Genomic DNA, 15357 nt, shown 5'->3' on the forward strand with positions numbered 1-15357 from the left:
GCCAATTTGTAGTATGTTGAGAGGTCTGCCTCAAAATCACTCACCATTTCAATATCTCGAGAGTGCATTGCAGTTAATTTATTTAAATAGAGATAACATCATTTTAGAAACTTGAAGGAGGTACTTTTAGAAATTGTGCATTTATTTGGTGTTCAAGGTATGTGTTTGAAAATGTGCTCAAGAAGTGCAACATCTACAACCTGCACGACTAACTTGGAAACTGATAATCCAACACTCTTTATTCACATAAACTGTCTGAAATTAAATTTTATATGCCTTTCAAACTGAGCAACAAGAAAAATAGTTTTGTGTGGTTTTATTCTTGCAGTTTATGTGTAAATCCAATCTTTGTCAAACAATTTTAGATTTACATAACATTAAAATTGCCCTCTAGGTATATTCAACTTAAAAATAATATATGGTACATAGTTATGATAATAATAGGGTACATAACGTGTCATGGTTCTTGAACAATTCAGCACATTGACTTTCCATTCACCATATTTTGCGAACAAGTCAAGGGTAACTTCACGCCACGGTCCAATAGGTTGATCAGTTCGGTACAGCTGTGGCAACAAGCGGCACAGGGGCTGAGAAGGCAATAAAACAGCGCACAGATCAGACCAATCGGCCAGCCAAACACAATCAAAATTACGGCCCACATCACGCCCCATAACAAGCCACAGTCCCCCATTCTCCACTGAAAAAGACCATGTACATTACTTCACCTTATCTACAAAACACGATGATATTCAGGAATGTTACTCTCTGATGCATTACATTTTTCACCAAGATGTGACTCAAGTGTAACACGTAGATCTACTTCATTTTGTGTCATTAGTCATTACATAAAAAAAACTTAAAACGGTAAACGCCTACCTTATGATGTTGACACGCTGTTTTCCAAAACCTTAGTGCCTCTTATTTGCATTCCATATTATCATGGCATGATTGCAAAAGTGTCCTATTTTTTTCCACCTCTATATTCCGTTTGTAACGAATGCTCTTATCCGGTTTTCAATGTTGATACTACGGGAAGTAACTCGAGGAAGACCTGAGAATCCCCAGCACCAATTAAAAAAAAAAATCGATGTTTCTTATTACTAATTTTACCAGATTGATGTAGTTTTTCCTGGTGTACATACCAAGTGTGGGAGCACTGGACATTGTGTTGGACGCAGAACAAATATGGAACGACGCGCACTTGTCCAAAGGATGGAAGAAAAATTAACAATACGGGCCCAGTATATAGTGTATTCAACAGACTTTTTAAAGGGACTGGTTCAAAACAAATAGTTTTCATTTTTGATGTTAAAAATTAAAAATATAACTCATTTAATGTTGGCAACCAACATTTGGACCGTCTGAATGGAAGGATAAGAGCAATATTTTAGTTTTGATTCTGTGTTATGTAAACAAAGACTCGAGGGTTGTTTTTTTTATGTAAACAAACAAACCAGTGAAACTTAAAGCATCTTCATTTTATACAATCACAAATTCTAAGTTTTAGATGAAACATTTTACCTAGAGTATACTTGAGATGTGATATAAATAATAAACTTGGATCAATACCCATTTATTTTGAAAACTTCGTAAACAATAACATGCCTCAATCAAATAATAAACTCTCTATAATGAACTTCGGGGGGGGGGGGGGGGGGGTCGTGAATCAGTCCCTTTAAAGCTTGCATTCACTTAGTCAAGAATGAAATCTTTCAATATATATTTTGCAACTACCATGTACGGAACGGTATGCAGATGTCACTGTACAAACTTGTTTATGGTTAGGTTTTAGTAGATGTTAAAAGTAACCATCTAATGCACCTTATATTTTTCATGAACTGCTGTAACACTTTGAATATGAAATGACAGAGGAGCAACAAAACTTGATCTTTAGAAAAGTTTTCGCGTTCTCGGTTGTGGCGCAGGTACTTGCTCCCGTTAAAAAAGGTGTATTATTTATTGTTTACTACTAGATTATGAAATAGTATTGTTTACATTTTTTTTTTTAAAGAGGAGCAAGCCCCTGTGGTTGGTGGTAGGAATTCTTGGTTTTATTTCAGTATGGAGTAATAAATATAAAATAGAGACAAGAGAGGGACCATTCGTGACGATTAAAATGTCAAATTCGATATCACGATTTATAAAGTTGATCTCGAATTAGCAAATAAATCGTGGTAATGATTTGCAGAATTAGTAAGAATAGATGAATAATTTGAAATTATAGATTTTTCAATTCATTAAATCGGATTGTTATTCATTAAAACAAATTGATACAATTTGTTAAAACGAGGTAGTTAATAAAATGTAGTTGGATGAAGATGTCGCAAGATCAGGCACCTGATCCCACCTCTGGTATATACAGGGGTCCGTGTTTGCCCAACTCTTAATTTTGTATTGCTTAAATAGGAGTTCTGTACGGAAGCCCATTTAGGACCTTCGTTATAACGAATTTACTCCGTTATAACGAATTTTATAGTGTTTGAAATAACAAATTAAAATCGAAATAACAAATTCTGAAATTCGTTATTTCAAATTAAAAATATATTTTCGATAGGTCCTAAATGGGCTTCCGTAACGTAAGGAAATGACAATTTAAATCAATACGGAAAGAAAATACTAATATATACTTATGAATAAAACTAAAGGGACTGGTTCACGATTTTTGATAAAAATATTTTTCATTTTTGATGTTAAACATTAAAAATATAACTCATTTAATGTTGACAGCCAAACTTTTGACCTTCTGAATGCAAGAATGAAAGCAATATTTTAGCCTTAAATCTGTATCATGTAAGCAAATACTCAAGTCTTTTTATGTACAAACAAAGAGTGAAATATTGATTTTGTAATATAATTCATCTTAATTTTGCATAGTCACAAATTTTAACTTGTAGATGGCACATTTTACCTCAAAAATGCTTGAAATGTGAAAGATATAATAAACTTAGATCAATATCCATTTCTTTTGAAAATTTCGTAAACAATAGCATACTGCAATCTTTGTTTACAAAACAAATAATAAACTCTCTAAAATGAGCTTCTGTGATGATGCATAACCTTAATTTTCATTTGAAATCTTTCAAACACATTAGACAGTATATTTTGATCATTAAAAATGAAAAACAAAATTTTGGGTAAAATCGTGAATCAGTCCCTTTAATACTACCGATAATATAATTCGTTGTGGTATTGATGCTCAAAGAATTGATGTGCTAAACAATATATACCATATAAAGTATTCAAACAAGTATGATAAAAGTACAAGATGATAAATAGGTACACTGTACAATACCGGTAGGTATAAAATTGATGAATTATCTGGAGATATATCTCTTGGTTTTGTTTTGAACACGGGGGGGGGGGGGGGGGGGGGTACGTCAGGTGCCTGTCTGGGGATACTAGGAAAAGCAGAGGTTGATGAGATAATCGTAGGATCTAATTTTAATTCATTTGAAGAATATGCTGATTTCAGCAAAAGGTTTGAACATGAAATGCTTCTCAACGAGCGGTGTTCATCGGTACAGGATATCGTATTAATTGTTACAGGATAGTACTAATCGGTTTAGGATAGTACTATAATCGATACAGGATAGTACTAATTGTTACCTTTCAACGTACATGTATAATTAAAAATATATACACATTAGTTGAAACTGCATGAGACATTATTCTCTTTAGAGAAGTCGAGAGCCTTCATCGACCATTCATATTTTGATTCTGGAAAACGTGTAAATGGCGGAGTCGTCTATGCCTCTCGACTTCTCTAAAGAGAATACATGAGACATATATACACTGTAGGTATATGATTGAAATGATATCACGTTATCAATTATAAATGAAATATCGTATAGCCACATTCTTATTGTAAACCTCTTTTTTCCAACATGCAGTAGATATAAAGGATAACTATGACACCTAAAGGTTTTCAAAAGTTAAAATAAAAATCTGAACATTCATCTTCTATATTGAGCAATCATTTAGAGTGGCGGAATTCAGTTTTATCAGTCCAAATTATATCCCTCACTTATTCCCATATTTCGATTGTTGCCGATTTGCATTTTAGGTCACCTGAGTCACTCGGGTGACTTATTGCAAGTGGTCTGCGTCCGTCGTCGTGCGTTAACAATTGAACACTTTTAACTTCTTCACAACTACTATTCAAATTTGGTATGAAGCATCTTTGGGACAAGGGGGACATAAATTGTAAATTTCAGGACTGCTGCACCCCTGAGGCCTTCTAAAGGTGCTGGGCAAAAAATGACAAATTTTCAAAAATCTTCTTTAGAACCACACATGTTTAAAATAACTAGTAGGTAGCCCTTTACCAAATTTATAAATTTCATGATCCTAGCTAGGAGCTAAGGGTTTCGTTTCAGGGTGGAACCAAAATTATTATAGTACTTTTGAGGGCATTGAAGTTTTAAGAACACATCTTGTTTTATACTGTTGCTGGATATTAGAATTTAGCTTAGATATTTTCTGTATTTTTAGCCCTTAGGACTATTGAAACTTTTAACTAGTACTCAGGTGAGCGATTAGACCTGTGGGCCTCTTGTTATCAGACTGGATGGTAATGGAAATAGGAATGTTTCTTTTCTACCTTCTCAACACAAACCACATAGACACCAATTGTCAAAATGCAAATATCCAAATTTAGTGAAGATTTAAGGTAGCTCACTCACAAGTTTATACTCTTTATGACACTAAGTCACAAGATGGCGATTTAAATGTTTTGTGAAATTATTTGTATCAATCAATTTGTTTGTCTATCATCATAGCTCAGTGGTTAAAGCATTGGGCTTGTGAACCACAGATCTCGAGTTCAAATCTGCCAGAATCTTTTGTTTATATGTGTTCAAATAATTTTTTTGAAAATTGTTTTTATCCACTCTTGTATATTTTTTGCCATTTTGGCATGTATACTTATTGTATATCATATCTTTTATAATTAAATTAATTCGTACTGATTTGAGAAACTATTTCAGGGTGTAGTGAGCCACCTTAAGTTCAAAATGTAATGACCCAGGTTAGGGGGTTTAATATGGGTATAAAGTTACATATAGAATATACAGAAACATTCAACGAAAAGCACAAGGGTACAATTTGTAAAATCAATATGCAAAAATGCATAATGTACAATTAAGTTTATTCCTGGGGCCATGGTATGGCCACATTGTGGTTTAAAATAAATTCTTGTAAGGGGGCATAGGAAATGAATCATAACTTAATTAACAAAGCTAATAGTATGCAAGTGTACTGATGTAGTGTTATTCAGTGTAAATATTTTAATAATTCAGGAAGAAAATTCCAATGCTCAGGCAAGTGATGTGGTCAATGGTCCTCTTAAACAGACATTTCATATGCCTATTTTACATGTATTATTGAACATAAAATGGGAAAGAAGCTCTATTTCCAAGTTCTGTGTACATGTATATGTTCATTTCAGATAGCAAGTTTTGATCAAACTTCAGCTTCTCTCATTTCTTTGACCCAGAGTCAAAACCCTATCTAGAGGTCTTATCATTTCAACAAATTGAAGATTTCACATATGGTACATTTCTGGCTTAATAGTTCTACAAAAGATTTTCGGTGATCCATCCAACATTTCCATTTTTTAAAAAAGATTATCTCCCTTTAGAAAAAGAAGTGTTTTTTCCCAATCTGATTAAAATCAGATCCTCAATCTGCTCCTTTTTTTTCTCTTGTCGCTACCTCGTGTAGCGACAAGAAAAAAAAAGAGAGGAGCGGATCGAGGATCTGATTTTAATCAGATTGTAGTTTTTCCTAATCCTTTGTACATTGTTGTACAAAGTACAATTCATTTTAAACAACAAAAAATTCTCATGCAAAGTTTGGTTGAAATGGATAAAAGTGTTTTTGAGAAGTTGACAATGTGAAGAATTGACAAATTTACAGACTATAAAGATATCAACAACCATTCATAATCTAAGAGGGCCATATAAGATTGTATGAAAGTTAAAAAGAAAATAATTCAAAGCTGCAGAACTTCTGTACATATTTATTTGGCAGTTTCTGCTATATGTATAATATTTAACATTCTTTCACAATACACATCTTCTCAAACCAATCACATTCTACATTTCAGACAAAACATTCAACTTTACATCTGCAGAGCATACATTCAAATATGCATCATGATTTTTTCTTCTTTTTATCTTTGATTGTCCTAATTTTCTTTATTTCTTTATACAGTACATTTTCTCTCACTGAAAAAAGAGTATGAAAAGGTATATAGTTACAAATATGGAATTACAAATTGTTTATCAAATCACATAAAATAAATTTTGATCATTTAAAACTTGCTTAAATCAATAAAACCTGAAAGTCTTACCTATTGGGTCAAACAATATGGACTCCCCTGGACCATCTGCTCGTGGCCTTAGACGTACATATTTATGTTTTGTTCCTGCCAGACTTTCCAATAAAACCATAACTGTCCTGCAAAGAATTATAACAAGTACCTCCCGATAAAATCACATTGATAGGAGAACATTTTCAGTGATACATACGTATACAGCACAAACAAATAAACATTGGTCACATTTTTTTATATATACTAAAGTCACGTTTACAGATCCAACTCTTATAAAAACCTTCAATTAACAGTGCAGAAAAAATTTGCATGGTTGAGGTCTTATATCGTTGTATTTTTGCATCGCCGTCTTATAAATTTGATATCAAAATATTCCTAACATGTTTGGACACAAGTATAGTGGGAATATGTTAAGATTTTTTTAATATCAAATTTTATTTTATGAGACGGTGATTCAAGAATACAAAGATATAAGGCCTCAATCGTGCGCTTTTTTTCTGCGCCATAAATCGAGGGTTTTTATCAGGGTGGATCTGTAGCTCTCTGGTGTGTTCCAATACTTTCCCAGTGAGCTACAGGTCTGCAGCTTGTATCGATAAGGGGTGAAAATTAGGAACAGTGCATTTGGTTCTGCTTTTCAGATCTTGATTCAAAACTGACTCGGATGATCAAACTGTCGAAATATGATATCACTCCCAAGACTCAAAATCCCTAGCTGCAGATCTGTAGCTCTCTGAAAAAATATTTTGACATAACAGAGAGCTACAGAGCCACCCCTTATAAAAACCTTTGATTTACGGCACACAAGAAGCTGCGCACGGTTGAGGCCTTATATCGTTGTATTCTTGAGTTGCTGTCTCATAAATTTAATATCAAAAAATTCTTAACATATTTTCCTACTATACTTGTGTCTAAACATACCTTCAAATATTCATTAAAGCCCCATACGACTTGAAAACTCCCAGTTTCAAATGATTTCGTTTGTTGACGTAGCCATGTTAGGTAGCCGGTCAATTCGAATCCTAGTTAATTTCCATACTTGCACAATAACGTGTAGATGTGAACTAGTATCCCCACAAATATTTTAGCTAAATATTTTAAATAATATATCATCCCAGTGACTGATATCAATTTTTTTAATTTCTATAAATTATTCGTATTGATAATAAATGAAAAGCGAATACATAACATATAACGAATTTTATGAATAGATACCAACAACAACAGGGTACGAATTTGACCGGCTACCTAACATGGCTACGTCAACAAACGAAATCATTTGAAGCTGGGAGTTTTCAGGTCGTATGGGGCTTTAATGAATATTTGAAGGTATGTTTAGACACAAGTATAGTAGGAAAATATGTCAAGAATTTTTTTTATATTAAATTTATGAGACAGCAACTCAAGAATACAACGATATAAGGCCTCAAAAGTGCGCAGCTTTTAGTGCGCCGTAAATCGAAGGTTTTTATAAGGGGTGGCTCTGTAGCTCTCTGTTATGTCAAAATATTTTTTCAGAGAGCTACAGATCTGCAGCAACAAAATCCCCTGATAAATACGGCTCGAATTTTCTCTACCAAACCAAGTGTAGGGCTGTAGCTGGTATCATTTATTGTATGCCCCAGTCATTGAAACGGTAAACTTGCACATGAATGAACATCATGTGCTATTCTTGTTTTTCAGCTTTAGTGGGATAAAACGCAGTCCAGTGTTATATAAAACGTTTTACGGTATTTTACCTTCCCTTCGCTGACATTCTGTTCAATGTTAATCAATGTCTTCAAATAGAATATATAATATTCGTTGTAAAAAGCGTCCAAATGATTACAAATGTTCGATTTTTAAATAACTTATACTCAATATATTCGCCATGTACGTCGATTTAAATATAGTTACCTATTTGAAGTCCACCTTATCAGAACAACAGAAAACTCTCTATTTTGTATTGCTTATAGGAGATATGAGATTGATCACTGTTCGTTATTTTCACCTTTCATTTTACAGAATTGCTTAGATTGGCGATCAAACCTAAATGTGGGACGATCGTCAAATAAACGCAACCGGAAATTAGTTTCCGATTTTCACCGGAATTTCACGAATGCCACGTTAGCAAGCAAACGTGCCTCTGTACGAAAAGCGTACAACCATATTTAACTTTGCACAGGGATTTAAGGCGTAAATATGGATGTACTGCATATATTGTCCGTGTTGGTTGTATTGACAGTTGTTTCAGTAGATTCTCTCATGTTTCACTTGTCAGCAAATCAAAAGAAATGCCTGAAAGAGGAAATCCACAAAGATGTTTTGGTTACCGGCGATTATCAACTATCTGACGTGCCAGGTCACAAAACCCAGCTGCTGGTACATGGTTTATCGAATATAGTTTAACAATATTGTAATGTTCACAAACGTTAATCAAATATGGGTAACAAGTCTCTACTCTGTAGTGTTACAGTTATTTCATTGTTTACATGTATTCACATGTATTTTTCTTATTTACTAGATCATGCATCTGTCTATGTAGTATCACAAACATAAATATAACACATATGTATCGAGATAGTGTTATGTTTTTTCAATTTATTTGGGGGGGGGGGGTTAAATACTTGTGATGTAGCTCATTTTCTGAACAGTTTTGGCATGATAGTAGACAACAATAAAGGAATGGAATAAAATTCACCATATTTTTCAAAATGCAGGATTTTTAAAACAAGATTTATGTTCCTATTTATATATATAGTTATTATTTTTTGTTATTTTTTATTCAATGTTAGCTGCAAAAGTGTAGCTCTGAGAAAGAATCGGATAATTAAGAGAGCTACAAATCTACCTTTTATAAAAAGCACAACCTTTTCAGCACATGATTGGAGTCTCATATCGCCAGAGTTCAACACTAACGTTAGTCTCACCCTAATAAATTTTAATTCGGACTAATAAAATCTGTGCCTAGTCAGTCCGATCGGACTAATAAAAATTTCTGCTTAACAACTTGTATAAATTATCGATATACGACTGTACGTTTGTCGACAATGTACTGGAAAACCCCAAATATAATTTTAGCTATCTAGCATTACCGAGAGTATTAAAAAGCGAAAGGTAGACACAAGTATTGAGAAGAAAGAACGTGATCGGGAGTATGATCGGACTCGCCGATCATGAGATTTCCTGAAATCTTGGACGAAAAATGGAGACTGATTATATTCAGAAGAAAAAGCACAGGACTAATGTTCTGTACAGTTTGTAAAGAACATGCAAAAGAGACTGTAGATAAAGCATCCTCTTTTGTCGCTGAGTGTGTTAATCTTAGGATAGAAACAATAAAAGAAAAGTTAGAATTACTATAATAAGTACATTGTATTAGTTATAAATTATTTTTGTTTTTAAATTACACATTTATTTCTCTATTTATGACGAACTAATAAAATTCCTTGCGGACTAGTAAAAGTAATCAGGCACTAGTCCAGCTGGACTAGTACCTAAAAAAGTTAGTGTCGAACCCTGATATCACGAGATATATTCTTCCATCACTGTCTCAAAATTTGGATATTAAAATAAAATCTTTGCATATTATCCCACTACATATGTATCAAAATATATCTTCAAATATTCATTTAAGCCCCTTGTGAACCGAAAACTCATTGCCTCATATTATTACTTCATTTGTGGACATCTAGCCATGTTAATTTGCCAGTCAGTATAAACCCTGTTGATTTCCTTACTCCTTTATTTTAGTATCTTTGTTCTATAGTCAGAATTGATACTATTTATGTTAGCTATTTGTTGCGAAATATTTTGGATGAAATAATTCCAGTTCGGTTTAAAAAAGTAATATTTTAATAGGTTTGAATATTAAGTTCATGGCTCTCATTAGTCTGGTCCCTTTCCCTACCACTGTTTTTACACTTCACTCTTGAAGTGTGAATTTACAGTGGTCCGCCCCAGTTTTATGCAAGTCTTGGGTTAACACAATTTTCTTTAAAAATATTAAGTAGTAAATACATAGTTCTAGTAATTGATGCCTACTCTTGTTATGTGTTTGGACTGCTGACTATTTTCTCATTAGTTTTATTCATGTATAGCATTATAGATGATGGTTTTACTTTTTAGGTGACAGATTCCAAAGGTCATATTCTTTATCAAAAAGATGATGCAAAGAAAGGAAAGTTTGCTTTTACAACAGAGGAATATGACATGTTTGAAATTTGCTTTAACAACAGGATGCCAGGTGGTATGTAGATACTTGGTTTAAATACTAACTTTCCTTAAAATGGTTGTTTTAATGAATATGTAAGTCTAGAAGATATGAATTCAAAAGATATTTGGCATACCAGTGTCAGATACACCGGTTGAGTTCATCTTTCCTACTTGTCACCTGCTGAGAAAAATGTTGTAAATTATTTAATGTTAGATTGGCATTGAGAAAACTCATTGGAGGTGGAAATAATTAAAAAATCCTGTTTATGTATACACAAATAAATGACTTTCATAAATTGACCACCTCCAAATTATCATCAGACTATCTGATCAGTCGTTTCTTATGAAATATTAATAACAGTCTCTCAGCAAGTGTGATGAGTGAGGAGAAAATCAATCGATCTGATGATGGGCATTATATACTTCATAAGGAACTTATTATTGAGATAAGGAAGTTAAAGGAACTTATTGTTGATTATCTTTAAAGGTGGCCAGAGTCCTGACAGGGAGGTTTCTCTGGACATGAAGCATGGAGTTGAAGCCAAGAGTTATGAGGAGGTGAATTAAAATGAATATTTGTTGTCAACATTGAATTTACTATAGAACATGCATAAATCAAGTTTATATTGCAGTATTATTCATCATTGTAAATTGAAATATGCAATTTTCAATGGATGCAATTTGATTTATTCATTGATAATAAGATTATCTATTTGATATGTGTATAACCAGTTTATGTATTTCGTATTGTAGTTGGCCAAAGCAGAGAAACTAAAACCTTTAGAGGTTGAGTTGAGGCGGCTGGAAGATTTATCCAAATCAATTGTAGACGATTTTGAGTACATGAAAGCCAGAGAGAAAATGATGAGAGATACCAATGGTAGACAAACTTTACTCGTAGTTAACCTTCAATTTCTGGCACTTGAATTATGTATTAAAAACTTTCAACTCGGGGTGATGTGAAATATAAGTGGACATTATACATTTTACCTTTCGGTAGTAACTCCACTCTCATGTGATGTTGCACTGTTAAGGGTTCAAAGTAGAAAAACTGTATAATTTCAACCTTTAATTTGATCAATAATCAAAGAAAATTTATGTTATTAAAGTTGCCACCTTTTTAAAGACATCCAACATACATGCCTAAACAGACATATACATGTATGTCATCATCAGAAAATTTGCACATTTTTGTTAAATAGTATGATAAAAAGACATAAAAACTGATTGATATTACAAAATTGCTTCTTTGTAAATTGTGGATATTGTGGGATTCACTAGATATAGACATACAATATATAGAAAACAGGAGCATAAGAGTTATTGGCCTTCACAACATTTCATTGATTAATTATAGTCAATTTTTTTTATGTATCAAATAGTTTACCAGATTTTTTATTGTATATAGTGAATAAAATTCCTTCAAAAGATATATTTCTATCATGCACAAAGTTTGATTGATTAAAGATATAACAAAAAAACAACTTCGATGCCACATGGGGGTTAAATGTGGCTAAAAGAAACATTCAGAGGAAATGTATAATTACTGAGAACAGGGTTTATATGTATATTGTTTGTCTGATGCTGAAAATATATATATGGTTTGTTTACAGAATCCACCCACTCTCGTGTGATGTACTTCAGTATCTTTTCTATGTGCTGTCTACTTGGATTAGCAACATGGCAGGTGCTCTACCTCAGGCGATTCTTCAAAGCCAAGAAACTCATTGAATGAACACAGGGCAATATAGGAATACTAGGAATATTTTTATTTAATTTAATTATGATATTTCTGGGGTCATCTTTTCCCAGATTCCAGAGTAGGTTTGTGGGATTGGCTTATTAAGTACATAATTGAAATCAATTAACTTTTGCATTCAGATTTTAGGTTAGGATTTCATTTCAAAATTTGAAATTTGTTATGCAGCCCAAAGTATATTTGATTTTCATTTTTAAAAAGCATTTGATGTAAATTTTGTGAGAAGTGTGAACTTCATGGATATTTGTTCATTGTACATGTTGCTTTGTGTTTTGTTAAACCAATGGTGTTCCCATGTGAAAATCTTAATATTTCCAGTTTAATAGTTGATGATAATTTGGGTTAATGTATGTAAATCACTCGAATTTCCTTAATGATAAGAAGTATTTTTTCATCATTGTTCATGTATACATGTATATAAGTCTTGGCACTTTCAGGCTTTGATTTTAATTAACATTTTAAGTCGACATTATGTACAAAGTTATCAATATCATGCTAAAGAAAATTATACACATGCAAGAAAAGATGTTTTCATTTATATACAAGTGTATATGTAATCATGAACAAGTTTGTGAATGTTGATGAGACTGCTTCATTAACAAAAGTGTGTAAATACCGATCTCTGTAAATAGTCACGGTGAGGCGTCGGTGCTTCTTGTTTTGACCAGTGATCACAGTTTGTTTGTTGTGGGTTCATGTTGCCCTTTTCTCTTGTATGATTCCTTTTGATCCTTGTTTATAGACTGGTGGTTTTATTTTCGTAGAATGTATCACTATTGTCAGTCTAACTAAAATTGAATCCTTTGATCTGCTTAGTCAGAATAGACCCACAACTCTTGTGGAGTAGTCTAGGTGATGAAATGATCTAATTTTAATTAGTTTGCCTCATTGTTGACATTCCCACATACATGTAGTGCCTACACTGAATTGAGTACAATGTTACAATCGTGTGCAGATGAAATTTTTAAGTCAGAGTGCAAGATGTGAGAGTAGGACAGGTGCAGTTCCCTGAAATTTTTGCTTTATTGGTGTATTTTGATTAAAGAATAGTGTTCCATGTAGTTTTACCACAGATATACCATCTATTTTTGTCACTTTAATTGTGCTGGTCAGGTGTCTGATGAATGTATTGTACAAGTAATTAATGACTTTTAAGAGTGCAAGTAAAGTCTGTGAAGTGTTTTATCATTGAATGATAAATTTCATGTAAAATTCCTTTGAATTGATATTGTGTGTTAAAGTTCAAGGATGAAAAAAAAGATCCCCCACCCCTCTTCATTGGTTAAAGAAATGCAGATTTTGTAAGGCAGATAAGTCTTCCTGATGGCAGGACAATATTTGAATTGTATGTTGGAAGTATGATGTATAGAAACCTCCCAGAATTGTGCTCTGTATCAAAATATCTCAGGATAGCCAACTTGAAACCTTTCAAATTACTAATAGTTGGTGAGGTTGAACTCAGTGCAAGGAAGATGTAACACTTAACAATTCAAATTTCTAAATGGATTTGATATTTTTGGTTTTGCATTTAAATATTTTAGCTTAAATATCTAAATTTCTGAAAATTTCAAATGTTATTAATTAGATATTTGACTTCTTGACACAAATTCAAACAAAATGATGAAAATATATTGCTTAAAAGTTCAATATTCTCTGTGCATTTTCAATTTTTTGGAATTTTTAATTGTTCAAAATATTGAAATTGTCAAAACATTACAGATTTAATGGATTTTTTAAAGTATTAAAAATATGAACTCATTTAGTATTAAAGAGTTTTTAATCTTAAGTTGAGCATTTTTAACTAAATAAAAGAATCAAAGTAGTTCGATCCTTTGAACACAAAATTAATAGAGTTCTTCCTTTCTCGTTAACATTGAATAAAACGAGCAAAAAATATTATCCGGAGTGTATCTATACAAGCTCTGTGTTGCACACCCACCCAACCACGAACGATCCTGTTACTAAATCCTCTCTCAGTGGCGAATCTAGACCTTACTGTTTGGGGATTCGGCGGGCCTCCCCCGGGAACGTTTTTTAAAAGATTGATTCAAACTGGTGCATTTTCGACTGAAATTCTTGTTCCTTCTTCCTTTCATTTATAGTCATCACATCCTTTATAGAATTTAAACAAAAACAATAAACTTGACTTGTCGATTCAAAATAATTCCTTTTTGATACATTTCGGACTGAAATTCTGGTTCCTTCTTGCTTTGATGCATAGTTATCACTATTTAAAAAAAAAAAAAAAAAAAAAAAGCGGGGGTGTTTCGACCCCCCTCCCAAACACCCCTATTTAAATCCGCCACTGCCTCCCAATGAATTGCGAGGGGATAAAAAAAATCAAGACCTTCAACAGCTACCTGGTGAAATAGAAGATCGGAAGTGTACTTTTTGATGCGAGTAGAAGTCGCTTCTGCTCACTGCTCTACAAGAGATGAATGACGATTACCCGTAACGTCTCTCTCTATATATACATGGGGGGGGGGGGGGGGGGGGGGGGATCGAATGATATGTAAACCAATAAACGAAACAAAAACACGTGTATGTACTCCAAGATAAGGATCGGGAATTCAAGATCACGTCATATCTCATTTAAGCGGAATTATTAGGTCCTCACAGATACAAAAACAATATGTAGTCGCTTTCATATGAATCGTGCGACAAATAATTGAAGATATAATCAACTATTTAAAGATGGGCAAACACAGACCCCTGGGTATGCAAGAGGTGGGATCAGGTGCCAAGTGTATTATCAATTGTACGCAGTAATTGAATTGATGCGCGCATCATTTTAATTGATGAGAGCAATAATTGATTTGATTCGCGCATTAATTCGAATTGATGAGAGCAATAATTTGATGCACGCAGAGTAATGATTGATTGATTTTATATTGTTTAACATCCCGCTCGAGAATCTTTTCACTCTTGTCGGTGAAGGGCTGCAAACTTTAGGCCTTTGAGAAGGGAGGGATCTTTATCGTGCCACACCTGCGGTGACACGGATCATCAGTTTTTACAGTATCTTCCAAAGGACCTCACCCCCTTTAGTCGCCTCTCACGACAAGCA

The 15357-nt window shown here is 33.2% G+C and overlaps 1 protein-coding gene and 2 long non-coding RNA genes across 3 annotated transcripts; 1 reads left to right on the forward strand and 2 right to left on the reverse strand.

The window, feature by feature from the left end:
* Positions 1-301: 301 nt before the first annotated feature.
* LOC125650643 (uncharacterized) lies at positions 302-1424 on the reverse strand. Its single transcript, XR_007361051.2, has 2 exons — positions 880-1424; positions 302-700 (listed from the first exon to the last, which is right to left on the reverse strand). It is a non-coding gene; the product is annotated as an uncharacterized LOC125650643 (long non-coding RNA).
* A 4582-nt stretch (positions 1425-6006) lies between these two features.
* Positions 6007-8177, reverse strand: LOC125652458 (uncharacterized). Its single transcript, XR_007361581.2, has 3 exons — positions 8077-8177; positions 6356-6462; positions 6007-6230 (listed from the first exon to the last, which is right to left on the reverse strand). It is a non-coding gene; the product is annotated as an uncharacterized LOC125652458 (long non-coding RNA).
* A 148-nt stretch (positions 8178-8325) lies between these two features.
* Positions 8326-13505, forward strand: LOC125652456 (transmembrane emp24 domain-containing protein 10-like). Its single transcript, XM_048881677.2, has 5 exons — positions 8326-8698; positions 10445-10565; positions 11019-11089; positions 11285-11411; positions 12145-13505. The coding sequence occupies exons 1-5, from the start codon at positions 8519-8521 to the stop codon at positions 12264-12266; spliced, it is 621 nt and encodes a 206-aa protein (XP_048737634.1). The 5' UTR covers positions 8326-8518; the 3' UTR covers positions 12267-13505.
* The last annotated feature ends 1852 nt before the right edge of the window (positions 13506-15357 follow it).

The sequence above is a fragment of the Ostrea edulis genome, chromosome 5 (assembly GCF_947568905.1).
Source record: "Ostrea edulis chromosome 5, xbOstEdul1.1, whole genome shotgun sequence".
In the NCBI taxonomy this organism is placed as follows: Eukaryota; Metazoa; Mollusca; class Bivalvia; order Ostreida; family Ostreidae; genus Ostrea; species Ostrea edulis.

Bases quoted from the DNA above. Each gene is read 5' to 3' on its own strand.
- LOC125652456 (XM_048881677.2), top strand. From the start codon at position 8,519: ATGGATGTACTGCATATATTGTCCGTGTTGGTTGTATTGACAGTTGTT. The intron at 10,566-11,018 runs GTATGTAGATAC...TTATCTTTAAAG, and splicing joins TAACAACAGGATGCCAGGTG to GTGGCCAGAGTCCTGACAGG. The intron at 11,412-12,144 runs GTAGACAAACTT...GTTTGTTTACAG, and splicing joins AATGATGAGAGATACCAATG to AATCCACCCACTCTCGTGTG.